The sequence below is a fragment of the Thunnus thynnus genome, chromosome 12, assembly GCF_963924715.1.
Source record: "Thunnus thynnus chromosome 12, fThuThy2.1, whole genome shotgun sequence".
Taxonomy (NCBI): domain Eukaryota; kingdom Metazoa; phylum Chordata; class Actinopteri; order Scombriformes; family Scombridae; genus Thunnus; species Thunnus thynnus.
This window is the reverse complement of record NC_089528.1, coordinates 6,194,268-6,213,402: the sequence shown is the minus strand read 5'-3', so window position 1 is coordinate 6,213,402 and position 19,135 is coordinate 6,194,268. Positions and strand designations below refer to the sequence as shown.

General features: G+C 39.3%; 1 protein-coding gene across 1 annotated transcript; it reads left to right on the top strand.

Moving 5' to 3' along the window:
- The first annotated feature begins 1,422 nt into the window (after window positions 1-1,422).
- On the top strand, window positions 1,423-17,468 carry LOC137193671 (cysteine-rich secretory protein LCCL domain-containing 1-like). Its single transcript, XM_067604975.1, has 15 exons — window positions 1,423-1,739; window positions 2,537-2,831; window positions 9,862-9,980; window positions 10,540-10,672; window positions 11,652-11,767; window positions 11,930-12,030; window positions 12,150-12,317; window positions 12,429-12,489; window positions 12,743-12,809; window positions 13,006-13,136; window positions 13,280-13,323; window positions 13,427-13,499; window positions 14,023-14,092; window positions 14,648-14,781; window positions 15,132-17,468. Exons 2-15 carry the CDS (start codon window positions 2,565-2,567, stop codon window positions 15,181-15,183), a joined length of 1,536 nt encoding a protein of 511 aa, XP_067461076.1. The 5' UTR covers window positions 1,423-1,739; window positions 2,537-2,564; the 3' UTR covers window positions 15,184-17,468.
- The last annotated feature ends 1,667 nt before the right edge of the window (window positions 17,469-19,135 follow it).

The following is a 19,135-nucleotide window of genomic DNA, read 5'->3' as shown; positions in this document are numbered from 1 at the left end:
CCCAAATGTATTCATGACATGACAATGACCCCAAGCATACAGCTAGAGTCATAAAGAATTATTTTCAGCAACAAGAAGAATGATGAGTCCTGCAACAAATGGTATGGTTTGGCCCCCACAGAGCCCTGATCTCAACATCATGGAGTCAATCTGAGATTACATGAAGAAGCACCTGAGACGGCCTAAATAATAAATCCACAGAAGAACTTTCTTTCTCCAGGATGGGTACAACAACCTACCTGCAAGTTACCATGAAAATCTGTGTTATAAAGTGTACCAAGGAGAACTGCTGCTGTTTTAAAGGCAAAGCTGCTTACAGCAAATATTGATTTTGTTCAGGTTTCTGCTGTTTACTCAACTTTGTAAAAAGTTAATTGACAAATTAAAACAATTTCTAGCAATATTTTTGTAAGCATTCTCACTTTACTTTTAGTGCCTAAAACTTTTGCACAGTACTTTATATTTACAAGTACCTCAATGATGACCTAAATGAAAGAGTTCCTAATCATTTGGTAAATTAGTGGACTTTGTGGTTGTTACATGCATGTTTCCATCATATTGCTTAGCTTTTATTTGCATTGTTTAACTATACATTTCCCTTCATTTTGCCTTTGTACCTTGATGGCAATTTAAAAGAAACTCTCTTGTATGTGCTGGTGTCAGAACAGAGTATGTTGGAATAGAGGAAGCAGAGAGAGGAGAGAGAGAAAGAGAGAGAGGGAGACAACACACACACAAGCGCGCACGCACACATACAAGCCACAAACGTTCACAAATGTTCTAGTGTGTGTAAAGGCAGATGAATCAGTGCTTTGTGGTTGTGTGACAGGGGGAATACTGGCCACCCTGCTGGCTGCTGCTGCTTCTGCTGCCATTCTTGCAGACAGCAGCGAAAAACCTGATGTTATCTCTGACAAGTTCAACCCTCAGGAACAAAGAATACACCAGACAAGGGTCAGGAGAATTACTACAATAACCATTGATACATTTTTTGGACACTGTACAGATATGACTGCAAATTAAGAGATGACAAAAGGAACATGAGACAAATGGAAATGTCATAACCGCAAGTTGGCTTCGTAAGCCTTGTAGGTATTGTGGTTTCTCATAAGGGGTGCTGATAGTTCTCATAGTATTTCCTTGGATCTTTACGCTGCATCTTCAGGGTGCAGCCTTCTTTTTAGCTACCAATAACTGACCGTGTCCTCCTGTCAAATAAAAAACCTGGAAACAGCTAAATGTGCAATATTTGTAACACGAGTAGGTTGCTCTCATAACATCCACAAGTTTACCTTCACGTCACTTTGAGTGCGATCAGGTCCGTTCCTCAAATAGATCAAGTTCCACCAGATCCCTGCCGGCGTGCGTGCGCGCGCGCGCGTGTGTTGGGTGGGGGTGCGGTAGAGGGGGGAGCAAGAGGGGTTTGTGGAGGCGTGGTCGGCTGCATTGCGCGTTGCTAAGCGCAAATTTGGCATATAAACGCAAAATGAGCAGCGGTCCCATGCAGCCAGCAGAGCATTGTGCGACCCTGAGGAATTCAGCAGGTACCTATAGACATTTCTGAGCTCTCTGTCTTTCAGCGTGGATGTACAGCCTGAAAGAGACCTGTCTTCCCTGCACTCATTTTGTGTGATGGATGGTATTGAAAACTCCTTGGATTGGAAAATTGTCATCCCGCAGTAATCTCGCGTTTTGGCATCTGGAATATTGCACCTGGAGGATATTTCTGATCAGTAAAGGTAAACTTGCTCTATACTTTGTCATGTGTACCCAATAAAATTACTTGAATATCATTAAGGACGTGCAGTGTGACTGTGGTACTTTAAAGGAGCTTATAGCGACTTATTTTACATTTTGGGTTTTAAAAGTGAACTCTGAAGGCTATTTTTACAATATTCTTTATCGTGAAACCTTTTCTATAATTTTGTGTAAAAATATCAGTGGAGTATTTTAATTATTTAAGAGTTCATAAAAGAAAAGATCATGGTTATAATCTCTTTTTTTTTATCTCACAACTTTAAATGCTGCATGTCTCTCTGGATGTTACACTGAGCACATACAGTAATTCGCTCATGCGCACTAAATCTTACCTTGTGGTCTGTAACATAACGTGTGAAAGCTTAGTTTACACTGGTCCCACTGTGTGTAGTGATGCAGTGACCTCCGGATGCACTCAGGGCGCTCAGCGCTGTATTAGACTCACTGTTTGAAGAGAAGTTCCCTATAATTACAGCATTATTAAACAGAGACAGAAAATAGATTCAAGGTGCCCTTGATCTCCTTTATTAAGATGCTCCAATGTAAGCAAGCTTCAAACAGAGAGGGGACAAGACTAACATAAAAACTGATGCAAAATATAATTTCCGTGTTCTTTTTTAATGAAAGAAATGCCAAAAAAGAAAATACAGACTGTCTAATGGGCTGTGCATTGCTGCAACATTCCATATGAAGCAAATGCTTGTTTGCAACAAGTTAACAGTCTGCATGAATGAACTCAAACTATTCTCCCTCAACATGCACTGTCTCTGTTTTGCAGGCAACAAAGCAGCAGTATTTCCCTCAACATGAAGCAGCCTCTTCAGTTTCTGGGCTGGTTTAGAGCAGTGAGCTTGTTCCTGTGTTTGACCCAGACCGTTGTCTCCATGGTGCTCACCAACTCCACACGACTCGAGTCCATCCTGGACAAGTACAGGGACCGGGATGAGGAGTGGTGGAAGACTAGGGCGAGAGGGAAGAGGGCCATCAGTGAGGGAGACATGCACCTCATCCTGGACCTGCACAACAAGCTGCGCGGTCAGGTTCACCCTCCAGCCTCCAACATGGAGTACATGGTAAGTGCTGAAGACACAGGCTGTCTGTCTCACACTGTTGGTAAGTCTGTGTAATGATGCTGGAATACATCTTATCATTTCAAAAGATGCAACCCTGCAAATTAATGAACAGTACCACCATTAGCTACTCTGAAGTCATTACTGGAGATAAATGTAGGCTGTTTGTTAGAGATAAGATAATTAAATTCCTTGTGTTAAACAGATGTTAAATCAGTTAATTTGAGTTGACTGTTCACTAAACCCCTCCTCCAACAACTGAAGTTGAAGGTTTGGTGGGAAGTGTCTCTTTTCCAAAACCAAAAAAAAGATATCTATCTTATTAAACAGTGTTTTTATCTGCTGTAATATAAGCTGTAATTGTTAGCATATATGACTGGCTATTTTGCTAGTTGTAACCTAACTCACTATTAATTTCAAGTCCAAGGAGCGTATTGTTGACTAATCCATTACTTCGGTTTGTGGGGCTACGTTCAGAAAAGCCTTGCAAACAACTAGCACATTATTGCGTTCGCCAAACACATCATATTCATCAGTCTCTTGTAAAAAGTGAAACATAGGTCTACTGTTTGAAAATACGAACATGTACTCTTAGCATCCACAGAGGTTATGTTAGAACAAAAATAATAGTCTATGGTCTGAGTCTATTTTTCCTTATCATACTTTTAACAGTACTAGTAACTAGCTCTAGACTGCAATACAAGAGCAATTCTGATTCTTTATTTCCATGTCCGCTACATGGATCAACAACTGGCGAGGGTACTGACTGGGGACATACAGCTTTAGTCTCAGCCTTATCATGTAGTGCTAACATTAGCTTAATTAGCTTGCTAGCTGATAAAATCTTGTAATGACAGTTGTCATTTAAGCGGATACAATCAAAGATCACTGGCTAGAAATGAGAAGCCTGCTTTTGACTACATCTGTCTGAAATCAAGGACCTATTGCTTAAAAAATTAAAAAGTTACTAATTACTACTAAGAATTTTAAGTGGCAAATCTGCCATTGTTATCATTGTTAACTGTATATTTACCTTGTGACAATTGAAAGCTTGAGAGGCAAAGCAACAGTAACTAGGTGTAAATAAGAGGTGCAGGGCTTTATGAACGGTCAATTTTATTCTGTATGTATGTTTTTCATCAGTGCAACAACTGGCCAAATCAGGGAGGCTTAACATTAAGGTCACCTCTCTCTATGAGGAAAGCACTTTCCTGACTCTGCCGGTGTTTCTCTCTCAGCTAAAGAAAGAGAAGTAAGGAAGGAAAGACAGAGAAAATGAGCTCTGCAAACCAAAGCCACTGTCTGGCTAGCTCCAGCCTCCTCCTTGCCCGCCCTCGCTGACCCTGGCCCCGATCCAGCTTTCACCCCCGCAGTGTTGTCCTGCCCTCTACCTCAACCATACTGCCCTCCCTCCCTCTCTTCCTGCCTTGCGTCTCTTACTCTATCACTCCATTTCTCCTCTTACTGACTCTTTTTCTCCCTGCCTTGCTCTTTTGCCTTCTTGATCTTCAGCCTCACAAGCTCTCCCTCAGGCTTTTCTTCACCCTCCTTCACTTTTGCGCTCTCCCTCACCTCCTCTCTCCCCATCCATCGCAGCTCACTCAAACCCTGGCCGACGCCAATGTTATCTTTTATTTGATCCTCCACGCATCTCATTTTGGGTGCCATGGCGGTGAATCTATTTCAAACATGTTCAGCCTCACCGTTTGAAGTGCGGGGCACAGTAGTGTAAATGTATGTTATGTACACTAATCCAGTGTTTCTTAAGCAAGGGATACTATTACTGATGATAATGATGTGGTAAGGCAGAGTACTGATGAGGACCAAGTATTTGGTTTTCAGATTGCAGGATTTGGAGGCCAAGGGGGCTACATGCACCTCATTGCAGCTTTGAGTCCTTAATTTCATACAAACCATTCAGCACATGCCTTTAAAGCACTGTTGCGTCTGTTAATCTAAAACACGTCACTTCATGCCCAGCAGATTTTCCCAAGTAATATAACCTGTTTAAAGGTTCCCGTAATCACAACCACTTTCTATACTGTATATTGAATTGCAAGCATTTACGTGAAGCAGTTTGCATACTTTGAATTAAGAAAACAAAAGATGGCTTCTTGTTCTTCTTCCTCAATATTTTTCTTTGCAAAGAGCTACCTCTAGAACGCGTCCTAAATCCATTGCTGCCAGACTGCACATTTTGCACTTACTTCTGTAGCAGAGGTGGTCCTGGCAGATGGCTGGAAACAGCGCTGTATTTTGGGAACTTAATGCTCTTTGGAATGCAAAAGGAGATTGGTAGTTGTTACCGTGACCTTTCTCCAAAGGCTGGCGGGCAGTCCATCTTCCTCTCTGCTGGATAATTGAGGGTGAAGAATAACAAGAGCTTGGAGAGAATAATGAGCTGGCAAAGACCATTAGTATCTACTGGAGATTGTTTGCAGTGAAAGCTTCATGCAGAACTCGGGTTTCATTATAACCTGTAGCAGTACTGATTCATGGTCTGTGCAGGTGGACGGACTGCTTTATAAGGAGGGTGTTCCAAATGGCTACACTCAAAGACAGGGAAAAGCCTGCCATCATAGAAAGGGGTGAGATACAGTTAGATAATGGCGCATACTTTTGGGCAATCTCCCCTGGAAGACTTTCATCGTGTTGCACTCGTTTGTACACATGAAAAGTAAAGGAAGTAGTAGTGAGAAGAATGAAAAAATAGCTTAAAATCCTGCTCACTTTCTCAGTTCTGCACACCTGGCCAACCATTGCTTGTCAGATTGTCTGCTTCAGAAAGCTACAAAAATTGTTGGATGCAGCCCCCCTAATTCCAATGTTGGAAATCAGTGGAGAGGGGGGAGGTTTCAGACGCTCTTCAACGATCCGAAACACACTTACCTTAAAGCATACTGAATTCTTCAGGAATTTAATTGTACTTAGTAGTATAGTTTTGCATCCAAACGTTACTCTTATATGTGAAAATGTCACATGACCTTTCCAAAAACAACATTTATGAATGTTTTCTGAGCTGCTACCCCTATGGTTAAGGTTTTCTTGGGGTTAGGCAAATAAAAGATTGTCTTCATGGTTAGATGAAACCAACCTTGACTTTTGGTATAAGACAGAGCACAAACTGCAGTTTCCAGTGTTATAGCATATACTTATTGGTTGATGTTTTTTGTCAGGGACCAGTAACCTTATGGAGAATTCGCTGGTTGCCCAACAACTGCTCAGAGCCGAGGAATAGTCCAGTTGCCCCCATTGGAAAAATAAAATATTACCTCTGTGTTGGTATCTCAACTATAGCTGGGTTGTGGCCATAGAAGCAGAGTCAAAATATCCCCTCTCCAATCAGGCCTGAACAGTAAGCAGCACCACAGTGAATGGGCAACAGTGTGCTCAGTGTGTTAACCTTACCAAACATATGGAACGCATTATGATGGTCAATCACAGCAGTTACAACTCCACACTTAAGCATTATCCTATTAGTTTTGACGGGTGATAGCTATAATGCAACCAAACAGTATGCCAACAGCAGTACACACTGCACCTATTCTTCTCCCTCCCCAACAGAGTCAACAGTAAATTAACTTTACCACAACATTTGAATCGCTCAATCCCATAACCATGGTCTGCTTTTCTGCTTTGTTCAAAGCAAGTGGTGTGTGAATACTTTTCAGGTATTTTGACTTCAACTATGTTTAATTTTGTTGAGTTTTTACAGTAAAGATGGCATCAAGCGCCCAAACAGAGGCTCACTGTTTTGGTAGCTTTATTTTCTCTCAGCTTGTTTTATGAGACCAGAACTTACTGGAAACAAGCTATGAAACAACCACATTGAAGTAGTAGCACAAAGCTGCCAGTTGCTGTGGTGGTAGTGATACCTATCTGTTTCTCATCCTCACTCTCGTGTATGTGTCTGTGTACGAGAGAGTGTGTGTGTTTAATAGGAGAGGCCTAGTTTTGACAATACTGTGTTAAATTTGTGAGAGGCATACCACAGTACTTTAAAGTAAAGAGCAGGTTCATCTTTTAGGTTCACTTTGCCTCAAGTATGTTTGGTTACTTTTAGATTAGTTTCAGTGGAATTTATGGTAGTTAAATTTCCTCTAAGAGAATGATGAGATATCTGAAAAAGGCAATGAGTAGCAATTAAAGCCACAGCTACAGTAAGTGGCCACTTAGCCCACTTAAATCACAAGGGTGATCCAGAGTGGAGTTGCAGGTCTGCAAACATCTGTTGCGGGCAGAGCTGCTTTGGACTCGGAAATAATGTCATTTTCTGAGTTTAATTAAAGCCACAGCTACAATAAGTAGCTCTGGCTTTAACCTTGATGGGTGGAGCCCAATAACCACTGTTTGTCTGACTTAGTAACTTTAGCCTAAAGCCAAGTGAAGTGAAAACTAATATTATCAAATCCAGTGCTTTCACTGCTGCCTGAAAAAGTTATCTGCTTACCTAAGCTGACCTTCCAAGTTCATCCCTCTTGAGGCAAATACCTTTTTAACCAAGAGCCATTACTGTCAAGTCAAGTCAAGTCAATTTTATTTATATAGTGCCAAATCACAACAGAAGTTATCTCAGGGCACTTTTCACTTAGAGCAGGTCCAGACCGTACTCTTTAATTTACAGAGACCCAACATTCCCCCATGAACAAGCAGTTGGCGACAGCAGCAAGGAAAAACTCCATTTTAACGGGAAGAAACCTTGAGCTGAACTAGGCTCTAGGTGGGCGGCCATCTGCCTTGACTGGTTTGGTTGAGAGAAAAGGAAGGAGGGGGAGAGAGAGACACAGAGAAGCACAGCAATGACAATAATAACAATAACAGCAATAATAATAACAGAAATAGGACTAATAATAATAATAATAATAATAGCAGGTGTGGGCATCAAACAGGAGCACAGCAGCACGGGCTCCGCAGCCATGGTCTATTGAAGCCCGCGACCCATAACCAGGTAGTCTGCAACCATGATCGATAGAGACCTGTGAGACAAGAAAGCACAAAAACTTCGGGGAAGAAGCCAAGTTAATAACATGCATTAATAGTACATGTACAGAATGTGTACAGATGGAGAGGGGGAGGTGGAGAGAGGAGCTCAGGGCATCATGGGAAGCAGTCTAGGCCTATGGCAGCATAACTAGGGGCTGGTCCAAGGCAAGCCTGGGCCAGCCCTAACTATAAGCTTTATCAAAAAGGAAAGTTTTGAGCCTACTCTTAAACGTAGAGGGTGTCTGTGTCCCAGACCTAATCTAGAAGATCATTCCACAGGAGAGGAGCCTGATAGCTGAAGGCTCTGCCTCCCATTCTACTCCTTTCCACAGCTTCATTCTACACCAGCTGGAGAGTCTTTAGAGACTTGTTCGGGCAGCCTGATAATAAGGAATTGAAATAATCCAGCCTAGAAGTAACAAATGCATGGACTAGTTTCTCTGCATCTTTTTGAGACAGAATGTGCCTGATTTTTACAATATTATGTAGTTGAAAAAAGGCAGTCCTTGAAATTTGTTTTATGTGGGAGTTATCTTTGATCAGGATATGTCCTGATCAAAGATAACTCCCAGATTCCTTACAGTGGAGCTGGAGGCCAGGGCGATGCCATCTAGAGTAGCTATATGATGATTTTTTCACACATAGAATACTGTTTTACTAACTGGTCCCTTGCAGGTGTAACAACACTTAAACTAACAGAATTACTCTTCAAGCTATAAAAATTCTTGATAAAAAAACACTTTCGTTCCATCATTGTACCATCCTGGAAAAATATCATTTATTGAGTTTTGAGAACTTTAAAAACTAAAAATATGCTTGTTTTATGTATAAGACTTTGCATGGGCTTGCCCCGTTTCCTTTAAATCAATTTATTAAACAGAGGGCTGACAGTGGCAATAGCACCAGGGCCACCACTAGAGGGGACTGTGTGGTGCCATTTAGACACACCACATTTGGACAAACTGCGCTATCAGTAAAGGGAAGTAAATATTGGAATGGCCTACCACTTGCAATAAGGGAGTGCCCCACATATTCCACTTTTAAGTCTCATCTCAAACAATGGCTCATGGCAAACCAGAACTGTGATCATTTTTAACTGGACATGTGTACAATGTATCTCGTCCTTTTATGCTGTGTATTTGTATATATGTATTTGCATGTTACTGTTTAAACTGTTTCTGTTTTTGTTACCTGCCTAGGGACTACAGATGTAGTATTTTTTGCTAACTCCAACATGTTTACATCCTGTATTGTATACTGATGTTCATTAATGTGCTCAGTCCCTATAAAATAAGCAAATAAAATAAATAAATAAATATCATTAGATAATATGTTTCTAAGGTGTCTAGGGCCACGTACGATAACTTTGGTTTTGTCTGAGTTTAGTAGCAGAAAATTGCAGGTCATCCAGGCCTTTATGTCCTTAAGGCATGCTTAGAGTTTAGTTAACTGATTGGTTTCATCTGGCTTCATTGATAAATCTAATTAGGTATCATCTGCATAATGATGAAAATTTCGTGTTTCCTAATAATATTACCTAATGGAAGCATATGTAATGTTAATAGTATTGGTTCAAGCACAGAACCTTGTGGAACTCCGTGTCTAACTTTTGTGTACATGGATCATTAACATGTAAAAACTGAAATCAATCCGATAAATGGACTTAAACCAGCTTAATGCGGTTCCTTGAATGACAATTAAATGTTCTCGTCTCTTTAATGTGTTGGTCAGTAGTATCAAATGCAGCTCTAAGATCTAACCAGACAAGTGCAGAGAGAAGTCCTTTGTCCGATGCAGTTAGGAGGTCATTTGTAACTTTCACCAGTGCTGTCTCTGTGCTATGATGCACTCTAAATCTAGACCGAAAATCCTCAAATAAACTTTTGTTATGTAGAAAGTCACACAATTGATTGGTGACTGCTTTCTCAAGGATCTTAAAGAGAAAGGGAAGGTTAGATATAGGTCTATAGTTGGATAAAACGCCTGAATCAAGAGTGGACTCTCTAAGAAGATTGTGTGTCTTTGTTCTGTGTAAATGTGTGCCTTGCAGGTATGGGATTACGAATTAGAGAGGAGCGCAGAGCACTGGGCACATACCTGTCGATGGGAACATGGACCGAGCCACATGTTGACACAAATAGGCCAAAACCTTGGGGCGCACTGGGGCAGGTGTGTATGTAAAAATATTACAGGAGTGGAGAGAGCTTTGTCAATACAAGAATAATAGTATTTTCTTACCATATGCACCATTCTTTTCCACATCAGTAGAGACAATATCAAATTAATTTTAGCTACAAGCAAACCTGCCTTTTGATAAGGCTACGTGTCCAAACCTCACAGCTCAGAGTGGTTGTATTTTGTTGTTCTTTGTATATATATATGTATATGTATATGTATATGTATATGTATATATGTATGTGTGTGTGTGTGTGTGTGTGTGTGTGTGTGTGTGTGTGTATATATATACACACACACACACACACACACACATATATATATTTATATATATATATATATATGAATGTTATGCTTGATTGACATCTCCTCACTCTATTGTTTTATCTGGCAGGGTGTGAAAATCTACAACTTTTTGATTGTTATTAGTACATAGTGTCTGGTGATCTGTTGTAATTGCCATCCTAGCTCTGCACAGTTTCAACCTTTGTGGAGGTCTAATCATCCTGGATACTTGAGAACACACAGTATAACACCTTCTCCATCACTTTAGGGACCGCCCGCCCACCTACCATGTCCAGGCCTGGTATGATGAGGTGAGGTACTACAGCTATCCCTACTCTCAGGAGTGCAACCCACACTGCCCATTCAGATGTTCAGGACCTGTTTGCACTCACTACACTCAGGTAAGGGCTGTAAAAATTTACATGTTCTAAAGGCAAAAAAATGTGTAATTATTTATTCACTGTAATCGATATTCATTTGGTTTACAAATACATATTTAAAAAGGCTGAACACAGTATTTAAAAAGACAAAAGTTAAGGCGATGAGCCCTTCCAGTGGAGGTCTTTTGTTGCATGTCATACCCCTCATACCCCTCTCTAATAAAGCATATCCGGAGCTGTATTCTCCACCAGAGGACCCTTTTGCGTCGCCTCTTGTAGCAGAAGAGAAATCTTTTGGATGCATGGGATCAAAATGCATCAAATATTTAATGGCCCTGCATGCCCACCTGGGTGCTTTTAGTTATGTTGCCTTTCTAGACCTCTTTTCAGGTTGAATTTGGATAGAGATACTGTATACTGGGAGTTTGCTGAGGTCACCAAACCACCAAAGTTGTCCCAAACTAACAAGCGCAACAAAACAAGTCTGTGCCAAAATTCCCAAGAATCCAGATACTTCTAAATAAGACTCATATATGATGAAATCCATGTTGGATACTCTCATCGTAGCATCTAGTTTATGTTTCAAAAACATATTGAGGAACCTTACTTTTTGCTTGGTAGTAAACAACTGAGACATTGTATAGCTTATGAAAATAAGGGCCATGATACAAATACATTGTGACCCACCAGTTCAAGGGCTCAGTCATTTAAGAATGCTACTTTTAGTGTGGAGAGGCAACTGCGGCGTGTGAATGAACTTAAAAAGACACAAATCTGTACCTAAGCCTTTTCTCTTAAATGTTGCAAAATTGCTAATGTAACTGTGAGAGCAGGATGTACCAAGCATCCACTGTGTCTCTGGAAAATCATGCTGTACTGCAGATAGTCCAACACTGACACTGACTGATTGACAATGGGTTTTTGAAAATTCAGTAACAAGCTTATGTGAAAAATATCATTGAACACTTTCCTTTATTTTCACATGCATTTAAATTTTCAGTTGGTGTGGGCCACAAGCAATCGTATTGGCTGTGCCATCAATGTGTGTTACAACATGAACGTGTGGGGAATGATCTGGGCTAAAGCTGTTTATCTGGTCTGCAACTACTCTCCACCGTAAGTTTTTACCATGACAACACAATTTGATACAATCTCCTCAAAATAACGGAGATCATAAATAAAATCAATGTGTGTCATCATCTTCAACTAAATACTAGAGATTTGGACAAATTTCTGCTCCTTTTAAATATGACAAAATCCCTGTTGTTGTTTTTTCAGGGGCAACTGGTGGGGTCATGCTCCATACAAATATGGAGCGCCATGCTCTGCATGTCCAGCCAGCTATGCTGGAGGCTGCAGGGACAATCTCTGCTACAAAGGTGGGTTAGGGTCGGACATGTGGTTTTCTGCCTTCACAAAATTGTCAAAGCACGTAATTTTAATAAAAGAGACTACACAATGACAAAATCTCAAGCTGACATGGTATCCATGTTTTCAGAAGGGGGTGTTGAGAGGCGTCCAGCTCCTGAGATCGAGGAGACCAACTACATTGAACCTGAGCCGGATCCAGTGAGAGACAGGGAGCCCCAACCCAGGGCCCAGACACCAAACCCCTCACCTAATGACAACCTGGAGAAAAACCAGGTTGTCAACACAGAGCAGATGTGTAAGGACAGCTCCCACAAAACTACATCTCCCTGAATGGGACAGTTACGAGAACATTATTACAAGCATTACCACAAGTTTATGAAAAGCTGTCATTTGTTTGTGATTTTAGCTCAACAGGTCGACTGTCAGACTAAGCTGAGAGATCAGTGCAAGGGAACAACTTGTAACAGGTAAATGCTGATGAAAAGAATGACTCTGCAGCAGACCACCATCAAATAATGTATCCAAATTCTGGGAAATAGTTACTGTAATTTGCTTATAATACCAAGAGTGGGGCGGGAATTATCAGGACAGTTTAGATTGCATCAGATAATTTATCATTTCCAGAAAAAGAAAACTGAATTAACTTTACGAGAATGGAGTTAGTTCAGATAAGTTCAAATAATACATGCTTATGGTCAATTATGTTGATTCTGCCCATAGATATGAGTGTCCACCTGGCTGCCTTGACAAGGCTGGAAAAGTAGTGGGGACTGGATATTATGACATGGTAAATGATCACCAACAAGTATAATGTATTTATTGTATTGCATGGTTTACAAATGATAAGTCTCTTTAATCATATAGAGCTCTGACTGTAGAGCGAACAGTTAGCTTGTAGCATGTATGTATGTAATGAAAGTTCATGTTTGTTTGAAGACACAGTTTGCTCTACATTTATTTGCTTGTCTTTGTCAATTATCCAGCAATCCAGTGTGTGTGGAGCTGCGTTACACTCTGGTGTTATAGACAATGACGGAGGATGGCTGGATGTGACCAGACTGGGCAGAAAACAGCAATTCACCAAATCATACAAGAATGGTATTCAATCAGTTGGGTATGAATCAGCCTCTGTACTTTGTTTATTTATTTAAAATGTTTTGTTTTATTAATAGATATGTACCTTCTGTATAGGGTCTGTTTTAATATGATGCATGGGTATTGCAGTGAGTATAACATCAGCTTTGTTTAATTTCACAGGAAAAACAGAAGTGCAAATTCCTTCAAAGTAGAGTCGGTGCCTGGTAAGAAGTACATAATCACTTTTCACTTGAAAGATACAATTATCATGTAGTCTGTATTAAGAAACACTGTGGGGTCATTTTGCTGTCCTTTTTTTTCTCCCAGTGAAAGCAGTAACATGTGACACCACTGTGGCACTTTTCTGCCCTTTCAAGAAACCAGTACGACACTGTCCCAGGTAACTGCTGCTGTGAATGTGTTCAACGAAAAAAGTGGACCAAAATCATCTCAACGGAAAAATTAAATCACAATAGGTTGGGCCAAAGAGCCCAGTCATTCAAAGTAACCTAGGTTCACTATTTGGCCCACATGACCCTCCAAATTCAAAGTGAAGTAGCAATGCTAGCATCTGGCCAGCTGGCCTACTAGCCTGTCAATCCTTCTACATCATCATTTGTATGTACATTTTGATAAGGGGTACCTGGTTTGTCATTTAATTTATTTTTCTTATTTTTACACTCCAAGTCCTGTTTTTTTTTTTTTTTTTTTTTAACTCTGCTCATTTTTGTTCTGCTTGAAAAAATATTCAGTTAAAAAAGGAAGAAAAACATTTACATGTCCTTATATACTAGACAGCTCTCCTGAAAATCTGTTGCTTGATTGATATGATATAACACATAGATCCAACGGTAAGAACATATACAGTACAGCCAGTGTATATAATGAAAATATCCTGAAGTGAGCTCTGGCTTTTTCCTCAGGTTGTATTGTCCCAGGAACTGTATGCGTGACAGTCGAGCCAAAGTCATTGGGACAAAATACTACTCAGATGTAAGTTTTTACATGATTGTCATGATTTGACTTTCCCCACCTTTCATTGATAATTTTGAAGCAATAGTCATTTTTCACAGTAAACAGTTTGACAAATCAAAGCAAGCAAAGCACAGGTGTAACTTATAACATTCATGATGGCTCTTTTCAATTTGCATGTTACAGTAAGTCAAACTAGAGAGGCAGTATGCACAATACCTAGAGCCTGACACATGGATTGCATTTATTAAGATCATTATTTACACCTGTGCCTTTTCAGCTATGATAAATCAAAATGTTTGCTGTGAAAAAGGTTTTTAATACTGCTTCAAAGAGAAAAATTGTGTTTTGAGATTCAACCACCAATTGCGCCATTATACTTAAACACATACCGTATAACAGTTCATTGTCAAAAAAGCATTATCTTCTCTCTTTATTTTTACCACAAGTAGTGGCACCACTTGAATTTTTCATGTTGTTTTACATGATATTGCAATCACCAACCAGACACAGAAGTTTTTTCTTGACTGATTTGATATGACACCATGTTAACACGCAGTGGCCTGTTTCATCCAGAAATCCAGCATCTGCAGAGCAGCCATTCATGCTGGAGTAATCCAGAATGAGTCTGGAGGTTACCTTGATGTGATGCCTGTGGACAAAAGGAGGCAGTACAGTGGCAGTTACCAGAATGGCATCACCTCAGAGAGGTATTGTTAAAAAAAAAAAAGAAATACATATATATACAATGTAAACATAGAGGTATAAATGTGTTAATAAAAATATATATATTGGGCTAATTTCATGGATTCCAGATATGAGACCTGGCAAAAAAATATATGGAATTGAGTTGTATGCATATTTTGTTTTATATTGAGCTGGATGTTGTTTTTAGCTCAAATTCCAATCTGCAATTACATTCATCTATGTGATTAGCAGATTTCAGTGACTATATCAATATTCAAATCCATCTTTACATCAGAACTTGTCCTTGCTGTGACTGAAAAACAACCCACACATGTAAAACATCTCTGTCTTCTCCCCACTCTTCTCCTTCCAGCTTACTGAACCCGACGGGAGGGAAAGCCTTCAGAGTGTTTGCAGTCATCTGAAAAACCACTCTCAAAGGACAGAGTACCGTCAAACATGGCCACTTCACATCCAGCAAACCCACTCATTATCATCTCACAACCTGTAATTACAGTCATTCTTACAGTAAATAATTTAGCTTTTCAGCCTCTGACCCTAAAAGTGTAACCCAACTTTACTCAAGGCTTCCCTTTTAGGTTTGAATCAGAGTGAATGAGTTTCCAATAATAGCTTAGCAAAAGATGTTTGGTGAATGATGATCTTGGATGTTTTCTGCCTTACATCTTTTTTAAATTTCTAGAGCTAACCGTAATAATCACATTGGGCTGCCATGCATCTTTTGCTGCCATGATATCATGACATCATGTTTTTGAACACTTATACACAACCAGATTTAGCACCACTCCAACTGCTTCCCATTATTTAAGAATGTGAAGGTAAAAATATAATGTCACAGGTTTTTTTTATCTGCTAAACGTAGAGATATACGAGGTAAATTACAGGGCAACGTAGATGGGTGCAGATCCCAGCAACTGGCACCAAATTGAGACACGCGTCATACCCATGCCCATCACACTTGCCCAAAATACTGTAGTATATTTCTATGGAGGACCACACCAGACATATAGGGAAAATATAAGAATGAATGACTGGATAAAATTAATAAGTAAATTACATATAAATTAATAAAATAAGATGAACAATTGAATCTATAAAAATGAAAAAAATTAATCCCATCAATGTATGTTGACTTTCACCTCAGTATTTATCAGCAGGGTCTTTTTTTGTGCAGGAAGGATTGTTTTTCTGTCAGCAGAATCTATTTTAATTTATGGCACTCCCATGACACTTGATTTATTTTACCTTCAATATGCACATGAAAGTATGGCCTAATTTATTTCCCTTTAAAGTACAATCTAAGGAAGTTTCAAGCCATCCAATATTACTGATTGGTGATATATGTCATTTATGTCTATTTATTGTACTAATCACACCATAGAAATGCTAGATTGGGCAGTTTTCCACTTACTGGGCTGCTCTTGATTGTGGAAAAACATGTTTTATTATTGTGTCGTTATTGTTGCTGAATCATTAATTTAATTAAAATACAGCATAACAACAATAATACAAGTGCAATAACAATAAAGCACCACTGCGATTAATATTTGTTGGCATAAGTTGTATTCTACCATAGTGTAGAAAAGATGTATGCCCAACCCTGTTGCCAGACAGAATATTGCTTCTGGATTATTCTCCAAAAGCCTTGATTATGTTCCCTGACAACATGGAACATGAGTTCAATGCCAATGCAACTAAGAGATTTGGTTAAGTTCAGGGAAAGATGAAGCTAAGTTAACTAATTAAGCTAGCTTTAACTCCATAAATTGGTTGAAGATTCTGTATTCGCCTGACTTTTTAATATTTCCAGCTGACTCATTTTAAATGCTCTTTTAATATACACTTGCGACGTTCATATGTGCTACATACAGCACATAATGTTGTGCTTTAAGACTGAGGTTAGCTGCATGTGCCAGGTAAGACATCAACATTCTCACCAGTTGATGATCCATGAGAAAAGAAACAAAGAAACACCTTTGTTTTTGTACTGCAGTGTAGAGCTACGTAGTCCTAATATTACAAGTATGATAAGGACAAATGTAAGATCTGTTTGGTTGCTTAGCTTACATAATGAAGACACACCTGAGCTGTCTGGCAGGAGTAGTAATGTGTCTGCAGTAACCCACATGGGCTTGCTTTACTTCCGCAATTTGAAGATAAAACTGACTACATCATGGTTTTGTTTAAGTGCTAAATATAAAACAGATAAGGTCATGCTTATGAGAAGGACATTTAATTTCCTAATATGTCTGGTTAGGGCCTCCATATATTGTACGTCTGGTCAGAGTGGTAATATACTGTACAATATAGCTACAATCCAGGCAGTGAAAATATAGATTGTATATTTTTGTACATATTACATAATAATGTTGTAAATAATACTGAACACTCTATGCTATCAAATGCTGAATTGCTATTGCTGCATTTTTCATTTTCATTTCTAACACATTGCCAGCCGACAAGCAATAAATAGTAGATGGATAAAACAGGCTCTGCATGCAAGGTATATACTGTACTGTATTTGTCACTCAAGCTGTTATTTTTATAAAGGACTAATTCTACCATAATTTCAATATATTCATATGTTTGTAAATATTGTTCATGTAACATATTGTTGTATTTTATGCTGCATTTCCCAACTTTTGTTTTATAGATTTATATAAATGAACCCTGGCTGGCCAGGTATATGCATGGCAGAATTACAATTAAAAGACTTGGAAAGAAAGATTCAAATGTTTAGTTACTTTTTTGTGTCATTGGTCATTTTATCAATAAATCAATAAGCTATATTGGAAAGTCTCAGAAAATACAGTTCCTAAATGATGCAGCAACAACAGTTCTGAAATCTTGCTGACCCCAAGGTACAGGCTTGTCTCTGCTCCGTAGTTTACATTGTATTACATTACACTTGTTTTCAGTTTTTGCAGACATATGGTTGAGTGGCCACACTTATTTTAATATCAGTCCCTACAGTGTCCAGATAGCCTGAGGAATCTGGGCATTAACATTTCAACAACTTCTCAAATTCAGCTGTGGATCAAACTTTCAAATGAAATCTCTTTCTAGAAAGCTGTGGGTGTTTCCAGGAACCGAGGGGAACACAGAGGAAGAGAAAGCTGCTTGTTTCAGGTTCCAGGGAGGAGATCTTATCTACCACTTAGCTTTGCATGTTTCAAGTAAAGAGCAGAAAACTTGCCAGTTCAGTCAAAACAGTTGATGTCATTACAGTTTACCAACTCAACTAAACACATAAACTATTCATGTTCCGTCAGTCTAATTTAAGATTTCTGCCGTAGAAACTGCCTAAAATAATACCTCTCAGTTCATGAGTGCTGACTTTGGATTCAAGATGTACGACATTTTGCATTCAAGGAATAAAACATCTTAAGAAACGTCATAGTTCCAAAGTTCATTGGGAAAATAAGCCATTATAAAACACCACCACCAGCCTTATCTGCACACTGTGTTAAAGGTGTCATGTTTCATTTTTCACCTCGTACTATATCAATCACCACAATACTTAAATTTAATTTTCATATGTTTTATAACACCTCTCATATTTTTACAGTGAACAAAGTTCGATGTCAGTGCAGAGAGTTCACTGATGTTGAAGTGCTTTGGCCTACTTGCTGTGCCAGCAGCCAGACAGACAAAGACTAACTTTGTGTTTTCTTGATCTCAATCTCTCAACTTCCTGGGATGCATTTCCGTTCCTTCCTCTGCACTGGCACAGATGTGGTCAGACTCCAGTTGAAAAGTCCCCGTCAGTCACTCCTTAACACACATGAAGAGCCACACACGTACGTGGAGACAGATAAAGTAGTCACATAAAAACACTGCACTTACTTACTTTTAAATGAGGTACTGAGTTCAACTGATTCTGAAAAGGAATTTTGGAGGCTGATACTGAAATTTGGTAGAAACATTTCACCAAGAATTTTGTTTTTCACAGCCTCAAATAACTTTTAGACATTAAAATATCAATTAAAAAATTAATATTAGTCAATATACACTAAACTGGCCAGTTAAGGTAAGATAAGTAATATGGGTCTGGACATGACCTCTTTCCCAAATGTATATCACATAAAGAAACTATGAACCAAGATTAAATATACTAACTGGGTCTGGGCCAGGTCTCCCGGAGAAAAAATGCAAACATTGCAGTGTTGTCAAAATTCACAGGACCATGTTGTAGAGGCAGCCATTGGCACAAAACATCTGTGAACTGCTCTGGTCAGTTAGCCAGCCTGTCAGTCAGAAAACAGTCAGTCAGCCATCATGCCAGTCAAATAGGAGCTTATCCGGGCATTTAGAGCGGGCAGGCAGGAGTCCATCAGCAAAGATTACAGTTTGTGA

Bases quoted from the DNA above. Each gene is read 5' to 3' on its own strand.
- LOC137193671 (XM_067604975.1), top strand. From the start codon at position 2,565: ATGAAGCAGCCTCTTCAGTTTCTGGGCTGGTTTAGAGCAGTGAGCTTG. The intron at 12,490-12,742 runs GTAAATGCTGAT...TTCTGCCCATAG, and splicing joins AAGGGAACAACTTGTAACAG to ATATGAGTGTCCACCTGGCT. The intron at 14,782-15,131 runs GTATTGTTAAAA...TTCTCCTTCCAG, and splicing joins AATGGCATCACCTCAGAGAG to CTTACTGAACCCGACGGGAG.